This window comes from Erythrolamprus reginae, chromosome Z, assembly GCF_031021105.1.
Source record: "Erythrolamprus reginae isolate rEryReg1 chromosome Z, rEryReg1.hap1, whole genome shotgun sequence".
NCBI lineage: Eukaryota > Metazoa > Chordata > Lepidosauria > Squamata > Dipsadidae > Erythrolamprus > Erythrolamprus reginae.
The window spans coordinates 23,573,387-23,598,517 of NC_091963.1; the positions used below are offsets into that span (position 1 = coordinate 23,573,387).

The 25,131-nt window shown below is 38.3% G+C and overlaps 1 protein-coding gene across 2 annotated transcripts in view; it reads left to right on the forward strand.

The window, feature by feature from the left end:
• Positions 1-25,131, forward strand: part of ODAD2 (outer dynein arm docking complex subunit 2) — a 106,141-nt gene that overhangs the window by 65,178 nt on the left and 15,832 nt on the right. For both annotated transcript variants that reach the window (XM_070729143.1, XM_070729144.1), the window contains exons 18-19: positions 14,115-14,303; positions 14,621-14,842. In XM_070729143.1, coding sequence (XP_070585244.1) covers positions 14,115-14,303; positions 14,621-14,842 — 411 coding nt within the window. The remainder of the gene's footprint in view (positions 1-14,114; positions 14,304-14,620; positions 14,843-25,131) is intronic.

The window sequence follows — 25,131 nt, forward strand, 5'->3', positions numbered from 1 at the left end:
TAGGATAATTTGTCAGAAAAATACAAATTCTAATTTAGGAAACAAAATCAATGCACAGATACAGGATAGGAGATACAGTACCTAGCTTGGTAACAGGATTTCTAAAAATTGTCATAGAACAGTATATGAGTTAGTAATACAATATGGCTGTTGCAAAACGGCAAATATAATTTGCTGAAAACAATCACAGTATCATAGTTCTGTTTTATTGTGTTTTGGTCATACTTTTAATAAATTTGATTTCTCCTCTCCAAGGTGCTGCTGTTTGAATCATAAGTTCTCTAGAATTATATTAAAATGTTACCTATACTACATGAAACAGCTATAAATATATTTTGCTGGTTTAATTAAACTAAATTAAAATTCACATTAGATTGATCTTTTTCATCCTACCTTATTGCTAAATTACTTTGCATCCTGTGAAGGTGCGCTGTGCCTCTGAATTGGTGAGATGGTGATAATGTCATATTGACTTCCAGAGTTAGGAATTTTTACTTGCATGGAATAACATGAACATGTCTGGAATAAAATCAGGCTTTGGGTTTACTAATGATGTACTAAACTGCATGTGCTAAAACTGATCAGTATTGTCCTTATCTTAGTGGGGAAATTTCCATATGGGACAGGTGTGACTAAGACTAGATATTAAGTCTATATTTTTACTATTTTAATAAATTTTACATGAAAGCCTCACTTAATCAAAGTCACAATGAATGACAGAGATTAGGGTTTTTAGGTCCATCTGGTGATGATCAAAGCAAATAGAATATTGTGTCTTGGATATAAAAGAAGTAAAGAGTATGCATTAGCTAATTAAATGAATAAAGAAAATAGATGTAAATTTAAGGATGAAATAGAGCTGAATGAAGATGATCGTATCTTCTAGAGAAATGTTGTTGTCAATCATTTAGTCTTCTTTAGCCCTCAGCCACTCTATGGATTAGTACTACAGTGATCCCTCGAGTTTCGCGATCTCGATCTTCGCGAAACGCTATATCGCGATTTTTCAGCAATTGTTACCATCTCGATCTTCGCGAAACGCTATATCGCGATTTTTCCACCCGATGACGTCATACGTCATCACCAAGAGTCACTTCTCTGTCTCTTTCTCGTCATTCTCTGCTTCAATCATGGGCGAATGGGCGAGCAGCAAACGGCGAGCGGGCGGGTGAATGGGCGAGCAGCAAACGGCGGGTGGGCGGGTGAATGGGCGAGCAGCAAACGGCGGACGGGCGGGTGAATGGCGAGCAGCAAACGGCAAGCGGGCAGGTGAATGGGCGAGCAGCAAACGGCGGGTGGGCGGGTGAATGGGCGAGTAGCAAACGGCGGGTGGGCGGGTGAATGGGCGAGCAGCAAACGGCGGACGGGCGGGTGAATGGGCGAGCAGCAAACGGCGAGCAGGCGGGTGAATGGGCGAGCAGCAAACGGCGGACGGGCGGGTGAATGGGCGAGCAGCAAACGGCGAGCAGGCGGGTGAATGGGCGAGCAGCAAACGGCGGGTGGGCGGGTGAATGGGCGAGCAGCAAACGGCGGGCGGGCGGGTGAACGGGCAAGCGGAGCGGCCGGGTGAATGGCAAGCGGCAAGCGGAAGCCGGGCGGGCGGGTGAACGGCAAGCGGTAAGCGGCAAGCGATCTTGGGGTTTCCCCTTTGCCTGGGCAGCGGGAAGACCAAGGGAAGATTCCTTCGGCCGCCCAACAGCTGATCTGCTCGGTAGCGCGGCAGCAGCGAGGAGCCAAAGATGAGGTTTCCCCGTTGCCCAGGCAAAGGGGAAACTCCATCTTCGGCTCCTCGCTGCTGCCGCGCAACCGAGCAGATCAGCTGTTGGGCGGCTGAAGGAACCTTCCCTTGGTCTTCCCCACCGCCCACACGCAAACTCCACCCTCTGCGCATGTGCGGCCATGAAAAAATGGGCGCACATGCGCAGATTGTGTTTTTACTTCCGCACCGCTATATCGCGAAAAATCGAGTTTCGCGAGGGGTCTTGGAACGGAACCCTCGCGAAACTCGAGGGATCACTGTATGTGGAGAAATATGTAAATATAGGATCAATTGTATGAAACAATGAATGAAAGAACTAATACATATATCCAAAGTATGACTTGGTATCATTCTAGGTTATATTGTACTTTCATATGTACATACTTTTTCCTATGCAATACTGGAAATATATGGGTAATGCTTTGATGTTCAGCTTCTTTTCCTGTAAACTTACATATTACATAATGCATGCCATAATATTCTAACTTTATTCTGCTTAATGGATTAGATACATAGTATTAGTCACATATGTTCTAAGAGTCCTCAACTATATTTTGGATTTACAGAGATGGGAGGCAGTTGATTTGCATATAAATTATCTTTAGTTATTTATTTATTTATTATTTATTTTTAATTTTAATTATTTATTTATTTTTATTTATTCATTTGTCCAATACACAAATACATAGGAAGAAAATAGACATGTGATAATATAAAAGAGGGCTTAGAGGAGAGGATATATGAAAGGAAGAGAATATATAAGATAGGTGAAAGAAAGGAAAGACAATTGGACAGGGGACGAAAGGCACACTAGTGCACTTATGTACGCCCCTTACTGGCCTCTTAGGAATCTGGAGAGGTCAATTGTGGAGAGTCTAAGGGAGAAGTGTTGGGGGTTGACACTATTGAGTCCGGTAATGAGTTCCACGCTTCGACAACTCGATTGTTAAAGTCATATTTTTTACAGTCAAGTTTGGAGCGGTTAATATTAAGTTTGAATCTATTGTGTGTTATTTAATGTGCCCTAAATAGGACTTAAGGCTATGGAACTGTTAATCATGCTTGATCAGAGTGTTACATCTATAATCATTCTCTTGCATTGATCACATTATTATTTATACTAGGTTTCTACCATGACCTACATCACTGAGAAAATAAATCTGGATATGAAATATTCAATTTTGATTCATTTAACAAATTTTAACAAGAAGGGAGATTATCATTTCCCAAAAGGAATAATATTTGACCAGCTTGCTAACTTGTAAATTGAAACGTTCATGAATTCCAAATTCAGAATATGCTTCCAAATTAGAAAATAGTTCATTTAGTTTTTATTCATCTATTCATATGTTTATCCATACACTGAATATTGAAGGTGTGGGGGAACTATTTTGAATACAAATAAGCCATAGCAAATTTGGCAAAGGCAAAAAGGGAAACGAGCAGCAAATCAAAGACACGCAAACTTGAAGAAATTAGATATGCTGTTTAGAATATGAATAATTACCAGGATTCTGATGCACCTCCTCCAAGAAATAGGAGATGGAAGGACACAATGAAACATCAGTTGGATGGAAGGATGGAAATGTTAGGGTGTGTTGACACAAAAGAAGATGAGAAATTAATATAAGCCAGATACACTTGAAGGAAACTGAACAAGGTTAGGAAAAGGGAGCCAAAATATAAGTAATATCATGCCAGAGTCAACAAGGGTAATGTTTAGTGAGTTAGGCTGAAGACGAAAGACAAGGTATGTTCAAATGGCTATTGGCTTCTTTCCAAAATATCAGTGATGTTTACACATTGTTGAATGGTACTCTGCATGTTCCTCCCACCTCCATAAGCTGGCCAGTACTTGTTCCAGCTGTCCAATATAGGAAAACAGTGGCTAGTTGATACTCCACCCCCTTTACCTTGCTCCTCCTTCATTCCATTTGCTTCACATGACTAAAGAAAAGAAGAGGAAAAACAAAGAGTTTTAAAGGTACCATGGGATTTTTATTTATATATTTTTATTTATTAATTAGTATCCTGCCTTTATTATTTTTACAAACAACTCAAGATGACAAACATCCCATCTTCCTCCTCCTGTTTCCCCCATAACACAAAATCTAGGGAGGTGGGTTGGGCAGAGAGAGACTGGCTGGCCACAGTCACCCAGCTGGCTAAGATGGGACTTGAACTCATGACACTCCTGCTTGCTAACTTGGTGCCTTAACTACAAGCCCTAACTGGCTCTCTTTTGCTCAGAAAGGAAGTGGAAATCCCTGAACATGGGATGAATTGGGAGTTCTTGCAGTAAGCAATTGCCTGTCCCACATTGCAGAACGAATGCAGCAAATTTAGACTTATTATGTTTCCTCTGAAGCTAATTAACTTCTGAAGAGGGAACATTCTCATTCTCATACCCATATGTATCAGCATTGACATCATGTTATAGAAGGGTCAGTAAGAGACGTGCATAAGTGCACTAGTGTGCCTACCGTCCCTGTCCTAGGTTTCTCTCTTATTAGTACCAATATCATATACTGTATATAAACAGTGTTATTCCTTTGTATACTATCAATACATACTTGAAAAATATATAAATAAATTTGGGGTGGAAGCTGGAACATAACGTTTGTATCTTTTAAGAAAGAGGCTTCTTTCACAAAATATCTATAGGAATTTATCTCTGGGTTTGTTTATCTTATTACTTGAGAATTATCTTTAATCTTACATAGGAATATGCAATTTGCTTTCTATAGGCATGGCCCATTGAGTATCAAACATTATAGGACTACTGAAACCTAAACATGAATTCTACTCAAATGCTCCAAGATAGTACAAAAAGGAAAGGGATGAATTGTTTCTCTTGATGAATAAAGAGTAAATTTATTTTTACTTTAAGGGACAACGTTTTTTTAAAACTTGCTTTAAGTTTAGCAGCATCAATAGCTGGGCTGAATAGCATCAAAAAGAATATCATGGCAACACAATCCAAGTTCACATTTTAATATACACTTTAAAGTTGTATATTCTGTTATTCTGTATATCCTGCATTCTATGTATTCCTCATGCTTTCTGTATGATATTCTTTATTTTTAGAGCTCTGAATTGATAAGCAAGCAAGGAATACAAAGTTAATATTTTCCAATATTCCTCAACTGCTAAATAGAGAATAAAATCTATGCTTCTTCTGCATTAATATAAGAATTTTGTCATTTCTATACTGTCCTCCTTGATCTTAGACAGAAGGCAGGGGTGGGTGCTAATTTACCTTGGCTCTGGTTCGCTTCTTCTTGCATTGCGTGGCCGTGCTGCATGGCTGCGCCGCATGGCCATGCTGCATTGCCATGCACAAACATGTGCAGTGTCACAAATTCAAAAAAATAAAAATAAAGCCAAGAACAATATGGCGGTGCATGTGCAGTGCTGGAAACTTGGCTTCTGCGCAAGAAAAAAAAAGTCAGAAAAAAAATCCCCCCCAAAAATAAAAGAAAATGATGGTGGCATCTACGGACAGGCCCCAACAATACCAGTTCTGTGACATCATCATCATCATGTCACCAGTGATTTGCTACCAAAATAAAAATACATGGAAAGTTGCAGAGTTGACTTGTAGAAATTACTGAATACTAAGATTAAGGCAAATAATTTACAGGATCACTTAATGTCAAACTAGAGAATAGAGTCAATGTTATAATAAGGGATACTTTGTATTTATGAGGAAGCTTTCCTCTTTCATCACAATCAAGCAGATCCAGGTGTACCTTGGCTGCCTGCATTGGGACATTGAGGAATTAAAAGGCATGCTGCATGGGCAATAGAAGAGCATATCTATACATCACGGCAAATTTTGTTACTGCATGGTGATAATGATTTTTTTTGCACTGGTAAAGTATATAGCAGAATTAATCATGTGTGTGTACGCTTAAAGAGCAGTATTGAGGCAGCAGAATCTTCTTAACAGAAGTAGATTTAGATTAATTAGCTGGTTAATTCAATAGCTAAAAACCATAACGGTAGAAGTAATTGCTATGACAGAGTGGAAGTATATTAGCCAATCTAAGCAAATAATTATGAAGAATTGCAGTGAAAAGTGTTCTGAGCTCTGTTGATATTGGAAAGTCAATTTGTAGTCATGATACTACTTATTCCCTGTGGTGAATAATATAAACATTTAAAAAAAAATATTCAGGGATTACAAAGTCTGCCTTGTTAGAAGGTGGTTACCATGTTGCTCCCAAACAAAGACTGATGGGTTCCAATATGATTCAGGCGCTTTTAAATGTGTACAGCAAATAAAGACTTTTATTTAAGACAACAGTAAAGAAATTTATCACAACCTGCATATACAAAATATTTTTAACAGTTACTTTGAATAACTTTAACTTTGGGAATCTTCAATACTTCATAAAGCTATGAAGGAAGATCTAGTTTGGGGTGAGAAGAGCTATATTTAACAGCCTGGGTACATGTAATTGACAAGTAGAATATGTAATAAATTTGTAATCCGATTACTAAATCTTATGAAAGAAATACACATTTCAGCTATTGAAATTATTAAAAGCATATGTGCTAAATCTACAGTGAAGTTTAGGGGCAAACAGAACTATATTTTTATTTGTGAATAGCTACTAAAGTGATTCATGAAGGAACTGAGTATAAAGACATTAATCATTCATATCTCAGAGGTATATTTCCACTGAAATAAGCAGATAATTGTTCTGATCAGAGCACTTTCTTATTGCTGTATATAATAAATATGTATTTATCTGACTTCATGTATATATTTCTCTTCATAGAGTTTTCAAATTATTTATTATTCTTATTTGCTGTCCCTGTGTGACTGAAATGTAAAGCTCCCATTACATTTAAGATTTCAAGTACAATAATATCTTGCCTTGATCATCTTCTTCAGTTCCTCTTATCTAATAGAAACATAGAAGTCTGACGGCAGAAAAAGACCTCATGGTCTATCTAGTCTGCCCTTATACTATTTCCTGTATTTCATCTTACAATGGATATATGTTTATCCCAGGCATGTTTAAATTCAATTACTGTGGATTTACCAACCACGTCTGCTGGAAGTTTGTTCCAAGGATCTACTATTTCAGTGAAATAATATTTTCTCATGTTGCTTTTGATCTTTCCCCCAACTAACTTCAGATTGTGTCTCCTTATTCTTATGTTCACTTTCCTATTAAAAACACTTCCCTCCTGAACCTTATTTAACCTTTTAACATATTTAAATGTTTCTATCATGTCCCCCCTTTTATTGGTGATTAGTTAACAAGTTAATAACTTGTTAACTAATCACCAAATCTCTTATTGCCTTTTTACTATTGTTAGAGATAATCTTGTCTAATACTAGAGAATTGTTATACATAATACTTATGGTAAAATTGTTTGTGTATATTTCATTTGCCAATATTTTTGTGTTCATTTCCTGATTTTTTTTATCAAAGGCATCCCATTAAATAAATCTATTGTACTTTATTTAGGAAACCAAAAGTACTCTGCATTCTAAAGCCTATTTGGTATAAAAGCATTAGTAGGTGAATTTGTATATTCGTGGACAACTGGCAAATTAGGTCATAGGAAATTATTTGAAACATTTAAAAGTTTCAACCGATTCATAGTATGTGAATGTAATAGAAAACATTTTTTATTTTAAAACATTAAAAAAGATACTTTAAAACAATAATTAAGTTTAATGAATTAAAAGCTGTAAACTAAAGCTCTTGAGTCTTTGGAGAGGGGCGGCATACAAATCTAATAAATTATTATTATTATTATTATTATTGATTGATTGATCGTATGGTGATGGTCTTCCTGCCCTGTTAATTGAGAAATCTTTTGATTGAAGTTTGTAGCTTAAGACAGTATTGGTTTACTTAAATCAAAATTCTATGTTGCTTCAAGGACTTAGAACATTTGGAAATTAATTGAAATTAAATATAAGATAAATTGAATCTATAATAAAATGATAAGAAATATATGTATTTCAGATTAATTCTATCTTGAGCTTTTTCTGTGCAAAATTGTATCCTTACAATTTATATTGACGAGTGCATAATATAACTTGATTGCTTATTTTATTTATTTATTTATTTTGTCAAGTACGTATTTATTTATTTATTTATTTATTTATTATTTGGATTTTTATGCCGCCCCTCTCCGAAGACTCGGGGCGGCTCACAACAAGTGGAACAAATCATAAATAATCCGACTAAATTTAAAATATTTGAAGATTTTAAAAAACCCATATGCTAACAGACACACACACAAACATACCATGTATAAATTAAACATGCCCAGGGGGAGATGTTTCAGTTCCCCCATGCCTGACGGCAAAGGTGGGTTTTAAGGAGTTTACGGAAGGCAGGAAGAGTAGGAGCAGTTCTAATCTCCGGGGGGAGTTGGTTCCAGAGGGCCGGTGCCGCCACAGAGAAGGCTCTTCCCCTGGGGCCCGCCAACCGACATTGTTTAGTTGACGGGACCCGGAGAAGGCCCACTCTGTGGGACCTAATCGGTCGCTGGGATTCGTGCGGCAGGAGGCGGTCTCTAATATACATAGATATAGCATTGTTTATACACATAAGATGGATAGTGATAAGAGGGAATTATTGGACAGGGACGATAGGCAGGCTGGTGCACTTATGCACACCCCTTATTGACCTCTTAAGAATCAGGTGGAGTCAACAGTGGAGAGTCTAAGGGTAAAGTTTTGGGGGTTTGGTAACGAAACCATAGAGTCAGGTAGTAAGTTCCAGGCATTCATCACTTTATTGCTAAAGTCGTATTTTCTACAGTCAAGTTTGGGACAGTTCACTTTGAGTTTGTATCTGTTGTGTGCTCGTGTATTTTAGTCATTGACATGTAGGACATTGTAGCAGATAATTTTATGAGCCCTGCTTAGGTTGCACCAATGGCGATGTAGTTCTAAGCTTTCTAAGCCCAGGATTTCAAGTCTGGTTGCATAAGGTATTCTGTTGCGAATAGAGAAGTGGAGGGGTCTCTAGTAAAGCATCGCTGGATACTTTCTAATGTATTTATGTCTGATATATGGTGTGGATTCCAGACAGATAAACTGTATCCAAGGATTGGTCTAGCGAGCGTTTTGTATGCTCTGGTTAGTAGTTTATCAGAAAAGAAGCTAAGATTAGGTTAACAACTCTTGAAGCCTTTTTGGTGATGTTGTAGCGGTGGGTTTGGTGCTTAGGTTATTTCATATGTTTATTCCAAAATCTTTGACAGAGTGACGGTCATCTGCAAGGTCTTGTTTATTCAACTTGTATTTGGCATTCTGATTCTTTTTGCTAATGTGCAAGAGCATTTGTTGGTTAAGATTTGGAGTTGCCAGATGTTTGACCATTCTGACACATTCCGCTGCATTTGCGGAAACTAGCCAACCCAAGCAGTACACCAGCCGAACTAGCTAACCAATCCAACCAGCCAGCCACAGACCAGGAGATATGGAGTTGAAGTCTTCAATGAAACACAGCAGCAGTAGGAAGTATTGGAAAAATATATTTACTTCTTATTTACACTACTAACTGTATTCTACTTTACTATACATATATCACACTAGTATCTCTCTAGTATCTCACTACAATTATCTTAGTTCAATAACTCACAGGAACCAATTTATACAGCAATACAGTTTCTTCAGAGCACACTTACGAACAGCAACAGAGCACAGCTAACAGCGAACAGAAAGAGAGAGAGCAGAGAGCTCTTGCATAGTTAAATAATTTTCACATAATTGCTAGGTTGCTGCATGCTCAACTGCCTCAGAATGACTCATCATTCTCAACAAAGGCCTATCTTCTGTATTAAAATATTATCTCAGGATTTTTAATTCCTGACAAGTATTGTCTGTGGCGTTGAAGAGTTTACATCATCGGCAAAGAGAATGCAGTCACTTGTAATGTAATCACAAAGTTCATTTATATAGAGTATAAAGAGTGTTGGTTCTAATATGCTGCCTTGGGTTATACCACTGTTAACAGGAATGGGATTAGATAGGGCGCTCCCTATTTTGACCACTTGTCTGTTTGACAGGAACGCAGTTATCCAGCCATGTAGGGATCCAGAGATGTCATTGGATGTCAGTTTCAGAAGTAGTTTATCATGAAACACTGAGTCGAAGGCTTTACAGAAGGCTAAATAAATTGTGTCTATTGTTTTGCCCTCGTCAAGTTTTGAAATCCATATATTTTTGCAGTTGTAGTAGTTGTAGATTGCGGGATAATTTTTTCCTGTAACTGAATTGCTTGTTTGAAAGTAGGTCATTAGTTTCTAGGTAGAGAGTATTGGATCGGTTTATGACTGATTCCATAGTTTTGCATGTGACACAGTATAGAGAGTGTCAGCCTGACAGAGAGATTGGTCTAGTAGTTTTCTACTAGATGTCTTTGACATCAGTCTGTTAGATAAGGGGCTGAGGATAACTGCAAGGCAGCAACTCACTCCAATGTAAGATGGGAGGGAGCAAGAGGAGGGGAAAGAGGTAAGTAGGTAGGCAGGGATAGCGAATAAGAGGAGCGGACACACACACATGCACACACAATACACACACACGCTCCTGCCACCCATTCTGCCCCCCCCCTGCAGCCTGAAACATGCAAAGATGCCTGGGATCATTGCTGCAAGTTCAGGGCTGCTGAGGAAAAAGAATGGAGATAGCTCTTGCCGCCTGTTCCACTTGTCCCCCCCAACAGCCCGAAACATGCGAAGATGCCTGGGATTAGTGCTGCATGTTTAGAGTTGCTGAGAGAAGAATGCCTTCGGGGCTTCAGAGAAGCTTCCCTGAAGCATCCAGAGGGCAAAACAGCCTTTCCCAAGGCTGAAAATCAGCTGGCCAGCGTGCACATGCATGCTGGAGCTAACATAAGGCATTGCATGCCCTCCAAGATGGCCCCTCGTGCCATCTATGGCCATAGGTTCACCATCATGGGTTTAGGGTCCAGTTAATGAGCGGTAGATTGAGGTCTCCAAGAAAGACAAGGGGATATGGGCAGGAGGCTGCCCACGTTAGCAGTGAGGTTAATTTGTTTGCATGTGTGATGTCATAGTCTGGGATTCTGTAACAAAGTAGGAGGCGAAGTGTGATATTTAAGGACAGATCACAGACAATGGTTTCAGGAAGGATGAGATCATGTGTAACTTGGATATTTTTTAGGTTTAGTGTCTTTTTTTAGAATATAGCTACTTCACCTCCTCTGGGGTTTCATGGTCGGACTGGAAGACAAGGTAGTTTCTTGCTGGGATGATGGAGTCAGGGAGGGATGCATTTAGTCATGTTTCACAGACAAAAATAATGTTGAAGGTGTCAGTGTTTAGTAGGAGGAATTTGGGCATTTTGTTAACTACCCACTTCTTGCATTGATTAGTTTGCATTTGAGATTAGTATTGGATTGGATTGAGCAAGTAAACAGTGTGTTTGCCTAGTCTTGGTTGGTGGTGTGTGGGATGTTGTTTTGTTGTTGGGGGATGGTGGGTTGGATGTTGTAAGATGGATTGTGGATCTTGTTTTTGATGTGGTTGGCATGGTAATCTACATATAAGTTTGTTTCACCTAGATCTAGTCGATTTTTGAGTTCACAGAAGCGGATGTGTTGTAATAGAGATAGATCCGATCTAGATATAAGTTTGCTGTGATTGGTATTGTTTCTGGCAATGGAGTTTATAATGTAAATGAATTTCTGTTTGCTGGACTCACTTTTACAAAACACTCTGCAGAATTGGGGGGCCATTGAACTGTTGTTATTCTTGTGCACAGGGCATCTCTGGAAACTTTGATAATTTTGTCGGAGGTAATGGTTTGTGTATGAGGGAATAGGATCATATTATATTATATATATCTGGACCTCTAGTATAAAATGCTCTGCTTACCCTGATTCCATTACAGCCAGAATAGGACGGAATTAACTTGCTTAAGTCTGCATTTCTGGTGGAATTTGTAACAGGAAGACAACTGACCATAAAACGGTTCAATAAACATCTGACTGATAAACAAGTATACATCACTCCAAACCGGACGTTATACGATCAAAGGGGGAAATTTACATTGCCTGAAGCAAACAGGATGAGACTGTGATAAAAGACCTTGACCACGGTAAACAGGAAATTGGTTGTGATAAGGCAGAAGGCTTCAAAGAAATTAGGTGTGAGAAACATTTGCTCAAAGGAAATTATTCAAGGAAATTCGTTTGTGATATCTGGGGAGAGGAAGGACTCAAAGATATGCCATGTTTGTAGTTATGTTATGGGATGTTTGTATATCACTTGACATGTACGTGTAATCCCATTTGCATATGCTCCCAAATAAAAAGAGGTGCACAGCTCAATACTGTGTCACATTACCCAGAGAGAAAATGTGTCCAAGTCTTCTTTCTAGGATTGGCGTTCGTGAGTGACCCCCTTGGCTGGGTTGCTCTAAGTCCCTCTGAAGACATTGCTCCCCTCAGGGACTTTGCAGCACCTCAGATGTTAAACGTGGTTCTAGGTATGCCAGTAGTTGTGATTCTAATCATGCCAGTAGTTGTGCTTTTAATTTTGTTTCAATGGATTCTATGGTTGTTTGTTGGGTCTTTGTGGTTGCTTCTAAGATATAGATCCTGTCAGACATAGCAATGAAGTTGTCTAGTTTTGGTAAGCAGGATGGGCATATATAGAAAAATGAAGGAGTTTCTTGAAGAACATTGGCTACCTGCTTGATTATTTTTAGGCAGGAGTGGTGGACAGATTTGGTGCAAATGTGGCGTTTCTTGGAAGCATCATGTCGCTGATAGCAACGTTGCATTTATAGCATGTGCTGGGGTCATTTGGGTTGCTGCTGTGTTTCCGGGTCTTTTGTTGTGGGTTTTTCGAGTTTTTGCCTGGAATGGTTGCTGATTAGTTTGTATTTGATACCCAAAATAGTAAGTTCTGTCCAATAAGTATGTAACAATGAATACAATTATTCAACGTTTGAATAGTTAATAGTACTTAACCAATCAAATAGCTAATAGAATTATTATTGCAGTTAATTAATCAGTATATAATTAATTGATAATATATAAACAATGATATGATAAATCCGGCTTATATAATTACCCAGTAATATACCGGTAATCAATCTGTAACTAATCAAAGGCTTGTACCTTATGATTTATTTTCTTTTATGTACACTGAGATCATATGCACCAAGACAAATTTATTGTGGGTCCAATCATACTTGGCCAATAAAAAATTCTATTCTATATTCTAATTGGCTTTAGTTTTTGCAAACTGGGACACTGACAATGAATGCATTAAATTAACAGAATTAATACATTCATTTTTAGCTGTTATTACCCAACAATAATATTTTTAAGGAATGTGTTGTTCTGATCTGTGGCAATTGTACAAAATCTTAGTGAAACTTAAAATATTTTCCTATACATAAAATATTTACTATAACGTTTGTATTAGTATTAAATCATATGTATTCATGTTCCATAATGGTGATGTCTGTACAGGTAGACAGCATTAACCTTCTAGAACTCATTTTGTAGGGCCTCGGTATGGACTAACAAAATATTGCTTCAGAATTATATTCCTCAGATGTGTACAAAGTCTTGTCCAAGATGGTTGGCTCACATATTAATTACTTTATGTTATAAGCTCATTTTCTTACATAACAGTGTTTTGTGAAATGCAGAAAAGACATGCTGAATTTTCTCTTTTTCCTATCCTCCTGTAAATTGACTTTAAGATGATTTCCTTTAAAATGATAGGCAGTGGAATTGGACAAGGGCAGGTTCTCCAGAAGAAATCATAGTCCACAGAGGATTCTTGGTAACTCAGGTTTATTTGCACAGCCATACCATCACATTTTTGGGCAAAAGCAACCAGACTTGATAAATTGGCTTTGACATCTTAAGCTTTCTAAGATGCTCCAAATGGAAAATACTACTGATTTTTTTTTTTGGTATGCTTTTTATCTGTAAGGGTATAATGTTTATAAACAGCGTACCTTTTCAAAGCAGCGTTTAGTCTATAAGAGTTCAGACTAATATGAGATGTAAAATTATGATTCTGAAACATGAAAGAGATACAACACTTTAGAATTTTGGCAGATAAGTATGTTTTTCATGGTAGATTCATTTGAAAAGCAGTAGCTGTAATGATCTGGTCTCACAAATCACATGCAACTCAGAGGTGCGATTGTGAAGTACATAGAGCTACCACACTTTTAAAGATAGAAAGGAATGATTTCTGCTATGATGTTAGAAAAACCTGATCATCTATGAAGAAGATATTTCTGTCATCCCTAATTGCTGAGATCTAGTTATAGAATTACTCACAGAAATAAAATTTTATAATTTGTTTTGCTTTAACTTAGGATGCTGGTGAAATGGTTCGTTCCTTTGTTGGTGGTTTGGAACTAATTGTTAATCTTTTAAAATCTGAAAACAAAGAAGTGTTGGCAAGTGTTTGTGCTGCAATCACCAACATAGCAAAAGATGAAGAGAATTTAGCTGTCATAACAGATCATGGTGTTGTTCCTTTATTATCCAAATTAGCAAATACAGTAAGTAAAACTTTGTTTTTGTTGCTAATATTCTGGAATACACTGTATGATATTATCTTTTATATTTCTTCTGCAGCTAAACATCAAACATTATTTCAGAATCTTCATACCCTGATAAAAATATAATTGTTCAGAGGTCCTAATTTTTTTTAAAAAAACCCTGATGTTAGTAGCCAATAAAGCATTGAGAATAAAGAAGCCAACCCTTTTAAGCTCCTTTCATATTTTTAATAGTTGCTATTATGTGAAGTACTGTATCTTCCATTAAGACATCAGGGGATGCATTTTATTATAATCTATTTTCCCCCTTGTTTTAGAACAATGACAAATTAAGACGGCATTTAGCTGATGCCATTTCTCGCTGCTGCATGTGGGGAAGTAACAGGATTGGTTTCGGAGATACCAAAGCTGTTGCCCCTTTGGTACGTTATCTAAAATCAAGTGATCCAGAAGTCCATCGAGCTACTGCACAGGCATTGTATCAACTGTCAGAGGATCCCAATAATTGCATTACCATGCATGAAAATGGAGTGGTGAAGGTAAGATTATGATGATAGATAGATAGATGGATGGATGGATAGATAGATAGAAATATAATAGACAGATAGACATACATTCAACATCATTTAATCCTCTTCTTATAATCTTTTGAAATTTCTTTAATGTGTTTATTATTAGAAAAACAGTGTTCCCTCGATTTTCGCGGGGGATGTGTTCCGAGACTGTCCGTGAAAGTCGAATTTCCGCAAAGTAGAGATGCGGAAGTAAATACACTATTTTTGGCTATGAACAGTATCACAAGCCTTCCCTTAACACTTTAAACCCCTAAACTGTAATTTCTCATTCCCTTAGCAACCATTTAGATTATTACTCACCATGTTTATTAAAGTTTATTTAAAAAAATATTTATTAAAGGCAGACAAAAGTTTGGCGATGACATATGACGTAATCGGGCGGGGGGAAAACGTGGTATAGGGAAAAAAACAGCAAAGTATTTTTTAATTAATATTTTTGAAAAACTGTGGTATAGCGTTTCGTGGAGTTCGAACCCGTGAAAATCGAGGGACCACTGTAGTTTGAAAACTACAATAAGCTAAACTAGAGTTACTATGTCGCTAACTTGGGTTGCTTAATATGTTTTGAAATATAAGCTGCAGTGGCTGGCTCTCAGTCTCTTCTAGCATTAGTTCAAAGAACTGGTATTACCTGGAGATCCTAGTCCTGATTCTAAAACATCTCCTCTCAAATGTGCCTAGCTAGTTCTTTCATTCATCTTTGGTGGTCCAATGCACTTAGATAAATGACTATCAGAAATGATTTTAGTTTTTCTACATGTCACTAGAAAAAATATAAATGTGACCCTGCTATTCCTTAGAATTTCACATTCCATTGTAAGTTAGTTAAACTATATCGCACTTTGCCCCACAGCATTATTATCACATTTGAATTTCTGACTAGATGTAATTAATTACTACTAAAATAATTTTATAATTGACTCAAAGGCTTAAAATCATGTTACATAACATTCAACTTTGGAAGACTCAAAATAACGAATAAGTACTTTTCTCCTACTCTCAATAAGAAAAATGGGCTTTTATAGTATTCATGTAACTGATTTTTAAAAACTTTTTGAAATCTGAAAATCTCAGTGTTTGGTACAAGATAGGATGGCAATTCTTCATATTGTTTGAGAATTGCTCTTTAATATGTGGACTAATCTTAAGTCTTTTTCACTAGGAAATAAGGGGAATTTATTGTAATTTTGTGGAAATTAGTCAAGCTTACATACCATATTTTTGGGACTATAAGACGTACCTTTTTCCTCCCTAAAGGAGGCTGAAAATTTGGGTGTGCCTTATACTTTGAATGTAGCTTTTTCAAAGCTTTCCCCCCCAACCCTAACTACCGTGTTTCCACGATAGTAAGACCCCCCCGATTGTAAGACATATGGGGGGTTTCAGGGGGGTCGGCTAATATAAGCCATACCCCGAAAGTAAGACATATGTCTTACTTTCGGGGAAACACGGGGGGTATTGCCGCCGGGCCGATTGCCGAGCGGGGACGGGGCGCGGGAGGAGGCAGCGCTGCACCGGACCCCTCAGGCTGCTCCGCCCAGGATGGGGCTCCTCCCGAGCCCCTGTGCGCCCCTCCGGAGGAGCCCCATCCCGGGCGGAGCGGCCTGAGGGGTCTGGTGCAGCGCTGCCTCCTCCCGTGCCCCGTCCCTGCTCGGCAATCGGCCCGGCGGCATTGCTGGCGTTCCAGGCGGGCCGCCCGGCAGTCCAGGTTTCATCATTCATTTATCTCGGCTCGGAAATTATGCGGGTCTTTCAATCCTGCTGCTTCTTTTTAGCTCCTTTCCTCCTTTTTTTCGGTGCCTTTCATCAGCTGATGGACCCCAAACATTGCAGACCCTGTGCTTTTCTGACTTACCCTCGTTAAGGATGGAAGGCTGAGTCAACTTTGAGCCTTCGGGAACGCGACCCTTTCAATTTTTTTCCAATATAAGACATACCCCGAAAGAAAGACATAGGGGGGCTTTTGGGGGTAAAAAGAAAGTAAGACACTGCCTTACTATCGGGGAAACACGGTAGTTGCTAATAATCTTCCCGGCTTCTTATTCCCTCCAAAGAAGGTTTTTTCCTGCCCTAAGTCTTTGCAGGCTTGTTTTAATTCCTACTCCCTCTGAAAAAGGCTTTTTCAGCCCTAACCGTGGGATAAAATGTGCTGAAGCTGAACAGAGGGAGGATGCTAGCCAGATGAATATCTGGCAGGTAGATTTCCCCCCCTACTTTCCTCCCCCGAAACTAAGATGCATCTTATACTCTGGTGCGTCTTATACTCCAAAAAATACAGTATATACTAGACTAGAATGTGGACTTATTTGTATAGGTAACATTCTCTATTTAATTTGAATACTTTCTTGTTTCCTTTTGTTTGCTTTAAAAAGTTACAGTTGGATGCTGCATATAATTTTTTGCCCTAAAACATACCAGTAGCTATGAGCATTGTATAATAATGGACAGATAGTGGTGCTGCTGTCCTACATACTAACAATATTGATAAGTAGCAGTGGTCTTTCATCAGGTTATGAAACGGATGGTTGGCTGCAAGAATTGATGGAGCAATAAAACTATAAGAATACAAATTATACACAGAATAACCATGCCTTATGCAGATCTCTTTTTAATTCGGGGTTCGGTCAATGGCAGTGGCAAATGATTTCATCTTATCTTAAAAAAATTAAGCAGGGTAATATTTGGTACTTAGATGGGAGACTATAAGCAATTCCAGGATTGTAGCTTAGACTAGAAAATCAAGACATCAACAAGAAATCAGAAAAGGCAATGGCAAATCCTTTCCACATTTTCTAGAGAACATTATATATGTTTGGATTCAGTAATCACAAAGTTAAATTTCTGAGAATTTTTGCCTTCTATGTTGTTGTATATTTTTGTTTCAAAGTGTATAATGCATCCTAGGATTTTTCTCACAGTCTCCTATCACGTATTCAAAGTAATGAAGATCGAAGACAAATTTTGTCTTATTTTTACAAGATAGAACTCTGTCATTGCTTATGCTTTTGAGGGGAGCTATTGCACAATTATAATTTGGTGGAAAAAAGTACAGAGTATTACAGCCAGATATTTTTTGCAACTTCTTGGTATTTTATTAGTGCTTCTTTTAAACAGTGGGATGTATACTAATACTCCTAGCTTTTCATCCTTCATCTACCCGTTTCCTTTTTAAAAATATTCTCACAACTGGACTGTTGCTGTCTGCATTATTGCTAGATTTATTATAGATAGTGATTAGTTTAGTAATTGTTGAGGACCATGGCTAAGAAGTTTAAATCTGCCTATCCATAAACAAATCCACTGTGACCATGTTCATGACCTCCAATGAGCAGAAAAATCTTTCCAATACAACCCAGTGCTGCGATTTAAACAGATTGATGGTCACTGACCAATTCTGCTCACTGACCACATGTTTAATTAAACCAGTTCATTATTCATCACTATTGAATATTGTTCTCCGTATTCAAGATCAGTTCTAAAGATTTTACAATCTTTTTTACTGCTGTCATTAAGCAGATCACCACAATTGTTAAATGAGTCATGCAATCATTAAACAAATTCAGCCTCCCATTAATTTTGCTTATCCAGAATTGCCTGGGAAGGGAATAAATATCAATCACATGATTCTAGCACACACACCTATAAAGCCCTCCATGGCATCGGGCCAGTATATCTCTGGGACAGTCTTCTGCCGCATGAATGCCAGCGACCGGTTAGGTCCCACAGAGTTGGCCTTCTCCGGGTCCCGTCAACTAAACAATGTCATCTGGCGGGACCCAGGAGAAGAGCCTTCTCTGTGGCGGCCCCGACCCTCTGGAACCAACCCTCCCCAGATATCAGAGTTGCCCCCACCCTCCTTGCCTTTCGTAAGCTCCTTAAAACCCACCTCTATCATCAGGCATGGGGGAATTGAGATATTCCCTTCCACCTAGGCCTACAAAATTTATGCATGGTATGTTTGTATGTATGATTGGTTTCTTAAATTGTGGTTTTTAAACTACTTTTAATATTAGATTTGTTTATATTGTTTTTTACTGTTGTTAGCCGCCCCGAGTCTACAGAGAGGGGCGGCATACAAATCTAATAAATAAATAAGAAAATAAATAAGAAAATAAATAAGAAAATAAATAAGAAAATAAATAAATAAATAAACGAACAAACAAACAAACAAACAAACAAACAAACAAACAAACAAACAAACTGTAACTATCATAAATACATGCCAGTTGCCAAGTACATTAATTTTGAGCACATGACTACAGGAATGCTTTGAAGGTCATAAGTACTAGAATTGGTAGTAAGCCACTTTTTCCAGCTGTTGTAACTTTGAATGGTCATTATATGAATGGTTGAGGGTTAACGACCACCTGTATTTCTAACAGACTTAATCATTATTTCATTCAAATATTGTGCTAGAATTTGATTTCTTTTCATTTCTTTTTTGTCCTAATGCACAGAGTTCTTCAAGATTTTAACAAGATTTAAAAAAAAAATATAATAGAAAAAATTGTCTAGGATACTCCTTTGGATTATCACTTGTATTCCTCTTTTTAAACCTTAATCAATTTCTTTTGTAGATCCAGTGCCAGCCAGTCACTCATCGGTCAATCAGTTAAATGTTTATTACAGTCAAAATCAGTACAAGTAGATTTGAAATATACTTTTCCAAATCATTTTTGAGCTGTCAATTATAAATCCACTTTTGATACTATCTTTATCTTGTCAGATAAAGTTTGTTCTACAATTCATTTCTTCAATAATATTTACAGTATAACCTATCTATAGATGGAGATAACATTATTGACAACGTTAATATTATAGGTATTAATTTCTGACTGCATTGTTCCAAAATCTCTTTCAACATTTTCACTGTAAAAATGTTTCATTATGAAAATCCATTGTAAACATGGATTTTATAGGCTTGTATCTTTTTTCTTTGCTTAAAATCCTTAATGTCCCAGTTTTCAAATCATAAAATTGCTTATCACTTCCAAAAACCTAAACAGATTTACTACTATAAACAGTGGGTATTTTATAATTAATTCCAAAATCTCATTGTAAAAGTTTCAATATTCTAAATTTATCTGGACTCTTAATTCATTTATAACTTTCTAAGATCAAAATTTTATTTACTCTTGCTATTTATTTCAGAGTCTTTACATTCTTAAAGCTTATCGTTACTTTTTCGTTTGTTCAGCATTGAAGGTAAACTCACTCAGTGAATAGTTTTTAATCTTATTGTTCTGAAGAGATAATTGTGTGGTGTTGGTTATTACCTTTAAAGTCTTAAATGACTCAGGGCCAGACTATTTACAAGACCGCCTCCTCCCTCATATCTCTCTGCAGCTACTAAGGGCACACAGAGTCGGCCTTCTCCACGTCCCGTCCACCAAACAATGTTGGTTGGCGGGACCTCGGGGAATAACCTTCTCTGTGGTGGCTCCGACCCTGGGAGATCAACTGTCTCCAGATATTTGCATCATCTCCTCCCTACCGGTCTTCCGGAAAGCCTTCAAGACCTGGCTTGGAATTCTTCAGAGTCTCCAGAGAAGGGTGGCATTCAAATCTAATAAATAATAATAACAATAACTAGGATTGAGTGTTAGTACGCATGGTTTTTTTTATATGACATAGTAGTTTATATGGTATTGTAGATTTTATCGATGTTTTTATTGTTCTTTTTACTTGTATTTATAACTGTTGTTAGCTGCTCAGAGTCCATTTTGAAGTGAGCAGCACATAAGTGCAATAAATAAATAAATAAACAAATAAAATAAAATAAATTGTAATATTGTGAGGGAGCGTAAAGAGTCACTAACATTGTTTTTACTGTTTGGAAAGAAGTTGGAAGTCGTCCCTTTATATACTTCTTTTCTCTTTATTATATTTATACTTCTTTATTCTCTCTTTATTTTTTATTTTTCCTTGAAACATTTTAATTTTTTCTTTTTCTTTAAGTTTAGTTTATATTAGATTTTGCTATCACAATAAAAATTCATATATTTAACAGACATGCCAAATATTCCATGAAACTTTGTTGCTGTGACAACTCTCTTTCAGTCAGATTTTGTCTATGGCTATCACAAATATTTCCACTGATAAGCTGAAAAGTACATTTAGCATACATCTTTTTTTTAATAATAACATATCTGGAGATTGGTTTACAAGAGATTCTTGTATATTAGATAGGGTGGACGTATTCCAAATCTCCTCTATTAAATGTTGGTAAGAGTGAAGAAGTGAGCATTTGCAAAGCTTATGTCTACCATATAGAACAGCCTCTCTCTTGAGATATGTGTCTCTCTGTATGTGTATCTATAGTGTGTGGGTGTGACTGTATGTGGCTTGCACATAGGTTGTTATTATTTTCTTCCAGAAAGCTTTTAAGACTTGGCTTTTCCATTCCGTGTTGGGCTAAGATGGTGGTGTTAGACCAGCATTTTTGCCTTTGATGGTCTGTTAAGAGGTTTTAAAAATAATTTTATCTATTATTAGTATATCTGTTTTCTGCCTAAGATTATTTTGTTTATTAGCTGCCTACGATTATTCTAATAAGTAAATTAATTAAGCATGACTCAAAGCTGATTTATGTAGGCAAATAGGTCATTTTTCATAGTGAGTGGATGGTTGACCTCGTCCTATCAGATGAGGACTGAGTCTTTTAATTTTAATTTGAGGGCTCCGCCTGGTCTGGAATCCCCAGTCACGACTCAGTCCTCAGACTGGACGGACATGGTCAGTTCCATCCCTGTTGGGATCACCAATTCATCAAATTGTGAGTTTTGCAGCTTTCACCTGTCATCTGGAGAGCTGGACTCATCACTGAGGAAAGTTCAGTCAAACTGTGGCAGTGGTTGCCCACATTGTATCAACATCAAGCATTTAAGGGCCTAGCCTCTCATTCTGTCAGCTGACATAGGGCAAAGCCTCGCGTACCCTCAGATATGGCTACACGTGCCATAGGTTCGCCATCACTGACCTAGGGGCTTTCCCTTGGCTCTGACACAGCTGCTGTCATATAGGAGATAACACCTGCCCACTCCCACCCTGCCACCGCCATGGTAGCCAAGACACCCATGATACAGATGCATCCTGCAAATTTCCAGACCCTAGTTTTGACAGCCATTGAGCAGGGCATTGCTGCAAGACTGGCCTAACTTTATTGGCCCTCGAAAAGGAGGGAGGATCAGTTTCACCTTCTGGCACAGCCTGAGATTTTGGCCCAGGCCGCTGGCTGCAGTGAGAATCCCCTCTTCTATTCCTAGAGCTCCTCAATGGATGAGATGTTGGCTCAGTCAGGGGACAAGGATCGTTTGGGGGTCAGTTTGTCAAAAGATAAGAGCTTTGCCACGGAACCTCCAGCTCCTTCCACGCTTTTCGACCTGGTTCTCTTCAGCTCCTTGTTGTACAAGGCCAAGTTGGCAGCAGGACTGGATATCCCTCAAGTCTCCCCTTCGAGCCACTCAGATCCCTTATTTGCTGAACAGATGGCCAAGTTGGGATCAGTCCCTGGACCTCAACTGTTTGTGAACACCATATAGTACCAGTGGTGATCACTTGGATCTGACCCATCAATTGCTTCCTCATATTGTCACAGGTCTTATCTGTCCCAGTGGTAGATCTTCCAGTCACAGCACTCTATGCCTCTAACATGATGCCTGGCAATTTAGAGGAGCTTCTCCAACCAAAAGATCGGCATTTGGAGCAAGCCCACCAGAAAGCCCATCAGGCGGCCGCCTGGGCAGTCCAAGTCTCATTGACCACTTCCTTCTTCAACCGCGCTTCCCTGATTTGGCTCCGGCAGCTACAGGAGTGGATTCCTTTAACCAACCTGAAGGTTCAGCAAGACATAACAAAGTTAATTGCCACCACATAGTTTTCAGTGGACGGAACACTCCAAGTACCTTCCAAGGCCATTGCAGCATCTGTGATGATCAGGAGAATGCAATGGCTAAGACAGTGGCAAGTCGACACATACCACAAATGGTGTTTGGCATCCACTCCCTTCAAGGGCCAATATTTGTTTGGGAGGGCCTTTGTGGCATTCTTACCAGCGCCTCTGAGCCACAAGGTTTCATCATCTATCATTGGCAGCTAGATCTGGGCAACCATCACAGTGGCCTATGACCTTTTAGCATCAGCCTGTCCAGAGCGGATCACAACACATTCTACACCAAGGTCTGTGATGGCGGTGTCTTGGGCAATGCAGGGGTTGCTAGACGAAGTGTATGTGCTGCGCTGCCACCTGGGCATCCCTGACCCAGTTTGTTCGGCCTTATAAAATAGACAGATTTGCATTAGCAGAGGAATCCTTTGCCCACAGAGTACTACAAACCGTCCCTGAGTCTGACATTGACAACAGGCCCAGCTTGATCCCCTCCAAGGACAGACTGCTTGGGTATGTCCCATTCTGGATGATAGTTCCACCCACTATGGAGAAGGGGTATTGGTCTTGATGAACCTCTTGTCATAGGGTGGAACTATCATCCAATCCCTCCCTAGGCTCGCTGGATGAGGACAGGTCCTTTCTTTTTAATGGTATATGCATCTTCCTACCATGGCCTTGGACTCCTACCTGACCTGTCTTGGATAGCACTTCGAGTCTGTGTTCATTGGCTTCATCATAACTGGGGATTTCAGACAAGGCAGAACCCTCAAATTAAAATTAACAGTTTCAGTTTTCATCTGATTGGATGAGGTCAACCAATCCTGGATGACAGTTCTTTATGAGAAAAAGCGCATCAGGTAAGACAAATGTCCCTTTTGGATGTAATTCTATGGAGAGAACATTTGCATTAAATATCATCTTTAAACAACTTCCTTTTTGCAGCAGAGTTAAGGGGGCAGGTTCCAAGTAAACAGCAATAACAGCATATGTGAGCCACTGTATTTCAAATTTATTCCCCAGCGAGAGACAATAATTTTGATGGTTTTATTATTGCTGTTAGTCTCCACTTTGGTAACTTTTTAATTTAAGAACATTGGGGGGTGAGGGAACCTGTATGTTGGCATTCTCTACTTGGCATGTTCTGAATACCTTTTAGACTTCTAAAAAGAAGCCTGTCCCACTAAGCTTTAGGTTTGTTGGAGCATTTCAACAGAAGCTATGCCCTGCAGCTCTTTTAATTATAAATGAGCCATTTCAAATACGTGGAACTGTAGCCAACATATGCAGAAGGAATCATGAAAGCATTTTTAAACAGATAGTTTTGAAGGTTCAAATGTATAAACAAGGTATACTAAACCCCAGCATATACTCCGAATTTTAATGGAAAAGGTTGTAGCTCTTTGACTCTTCCAACTTCAACAGAATTTGCCAAAAAACCAAGGAATCTGGCATGAGCCATAGATAACAGTTCCATCTTTCATCTAGGTTTCTCTTCTGTATTTATCTTGCTTTAGAGAATGCAGGAAATGTCATTTTTTCTGACTTTTCTGACTTTTATCCAAACCACAGAAAATACATTGAGCAGCTTCTTGCAATTGTCTAAAAACAAATTCCAGTTCAGGAGAGTTTGTGGAAAAGTCAGGCTAGGATCCAGAGATCCCAGTGCACAACTGGAAAACATTTCTACACATCCATAGAGGAGTCACTTATTTTCCATACAGCTACAGAAAACCCCCTGGTCCATACATGTAGCTTTGTAGGACCAAAGAGGAATGTTAGCTATAAGGAAACACACTATGCAATTGGCATGCCTTTCTCAATTAACCTGAGTTAGGTGAAAAGCAAAACTCCCCGAGGAACACTATTTGTAAACAGTGCTACCTTAAAATTTAATCGTACAGCTAATAAAATGAATTTCTTTTCACTGGCAGATAGCAGACTGAGCACACTGAGGCAAGGTGCCAGGTAATTATTTTTGGCAATGAGCTGAGCAAAAATAGTTTCCTTGAGGGGAAAAAAGAGCATTCACAGAAGCTGAACATAAGAAAAAACAATAATAATGTATTTCAGACTTCTTGACTAGCCTTTTTGGCAATCATTAAAAATATGATACATTTCTGCCTGAAAACAGCAAGTTTAATTTTACCAATTAGCTGAATATTGTATGTATTGAATTAAAGTTCTGGCCGCTGGCTGTAGTAATTAACCATCAGAACACACTTGTCAATATCTTCTTTCAAAATGGCTTGCTGGGTTCTTGGTAAGATTCCTATGGACACTAGACTTTACTATTTATTCGATAGTTTGTTTATTTATTTATTTATTTATTTATTCTTTGTCCAATATACAATACATATGAAGGAGA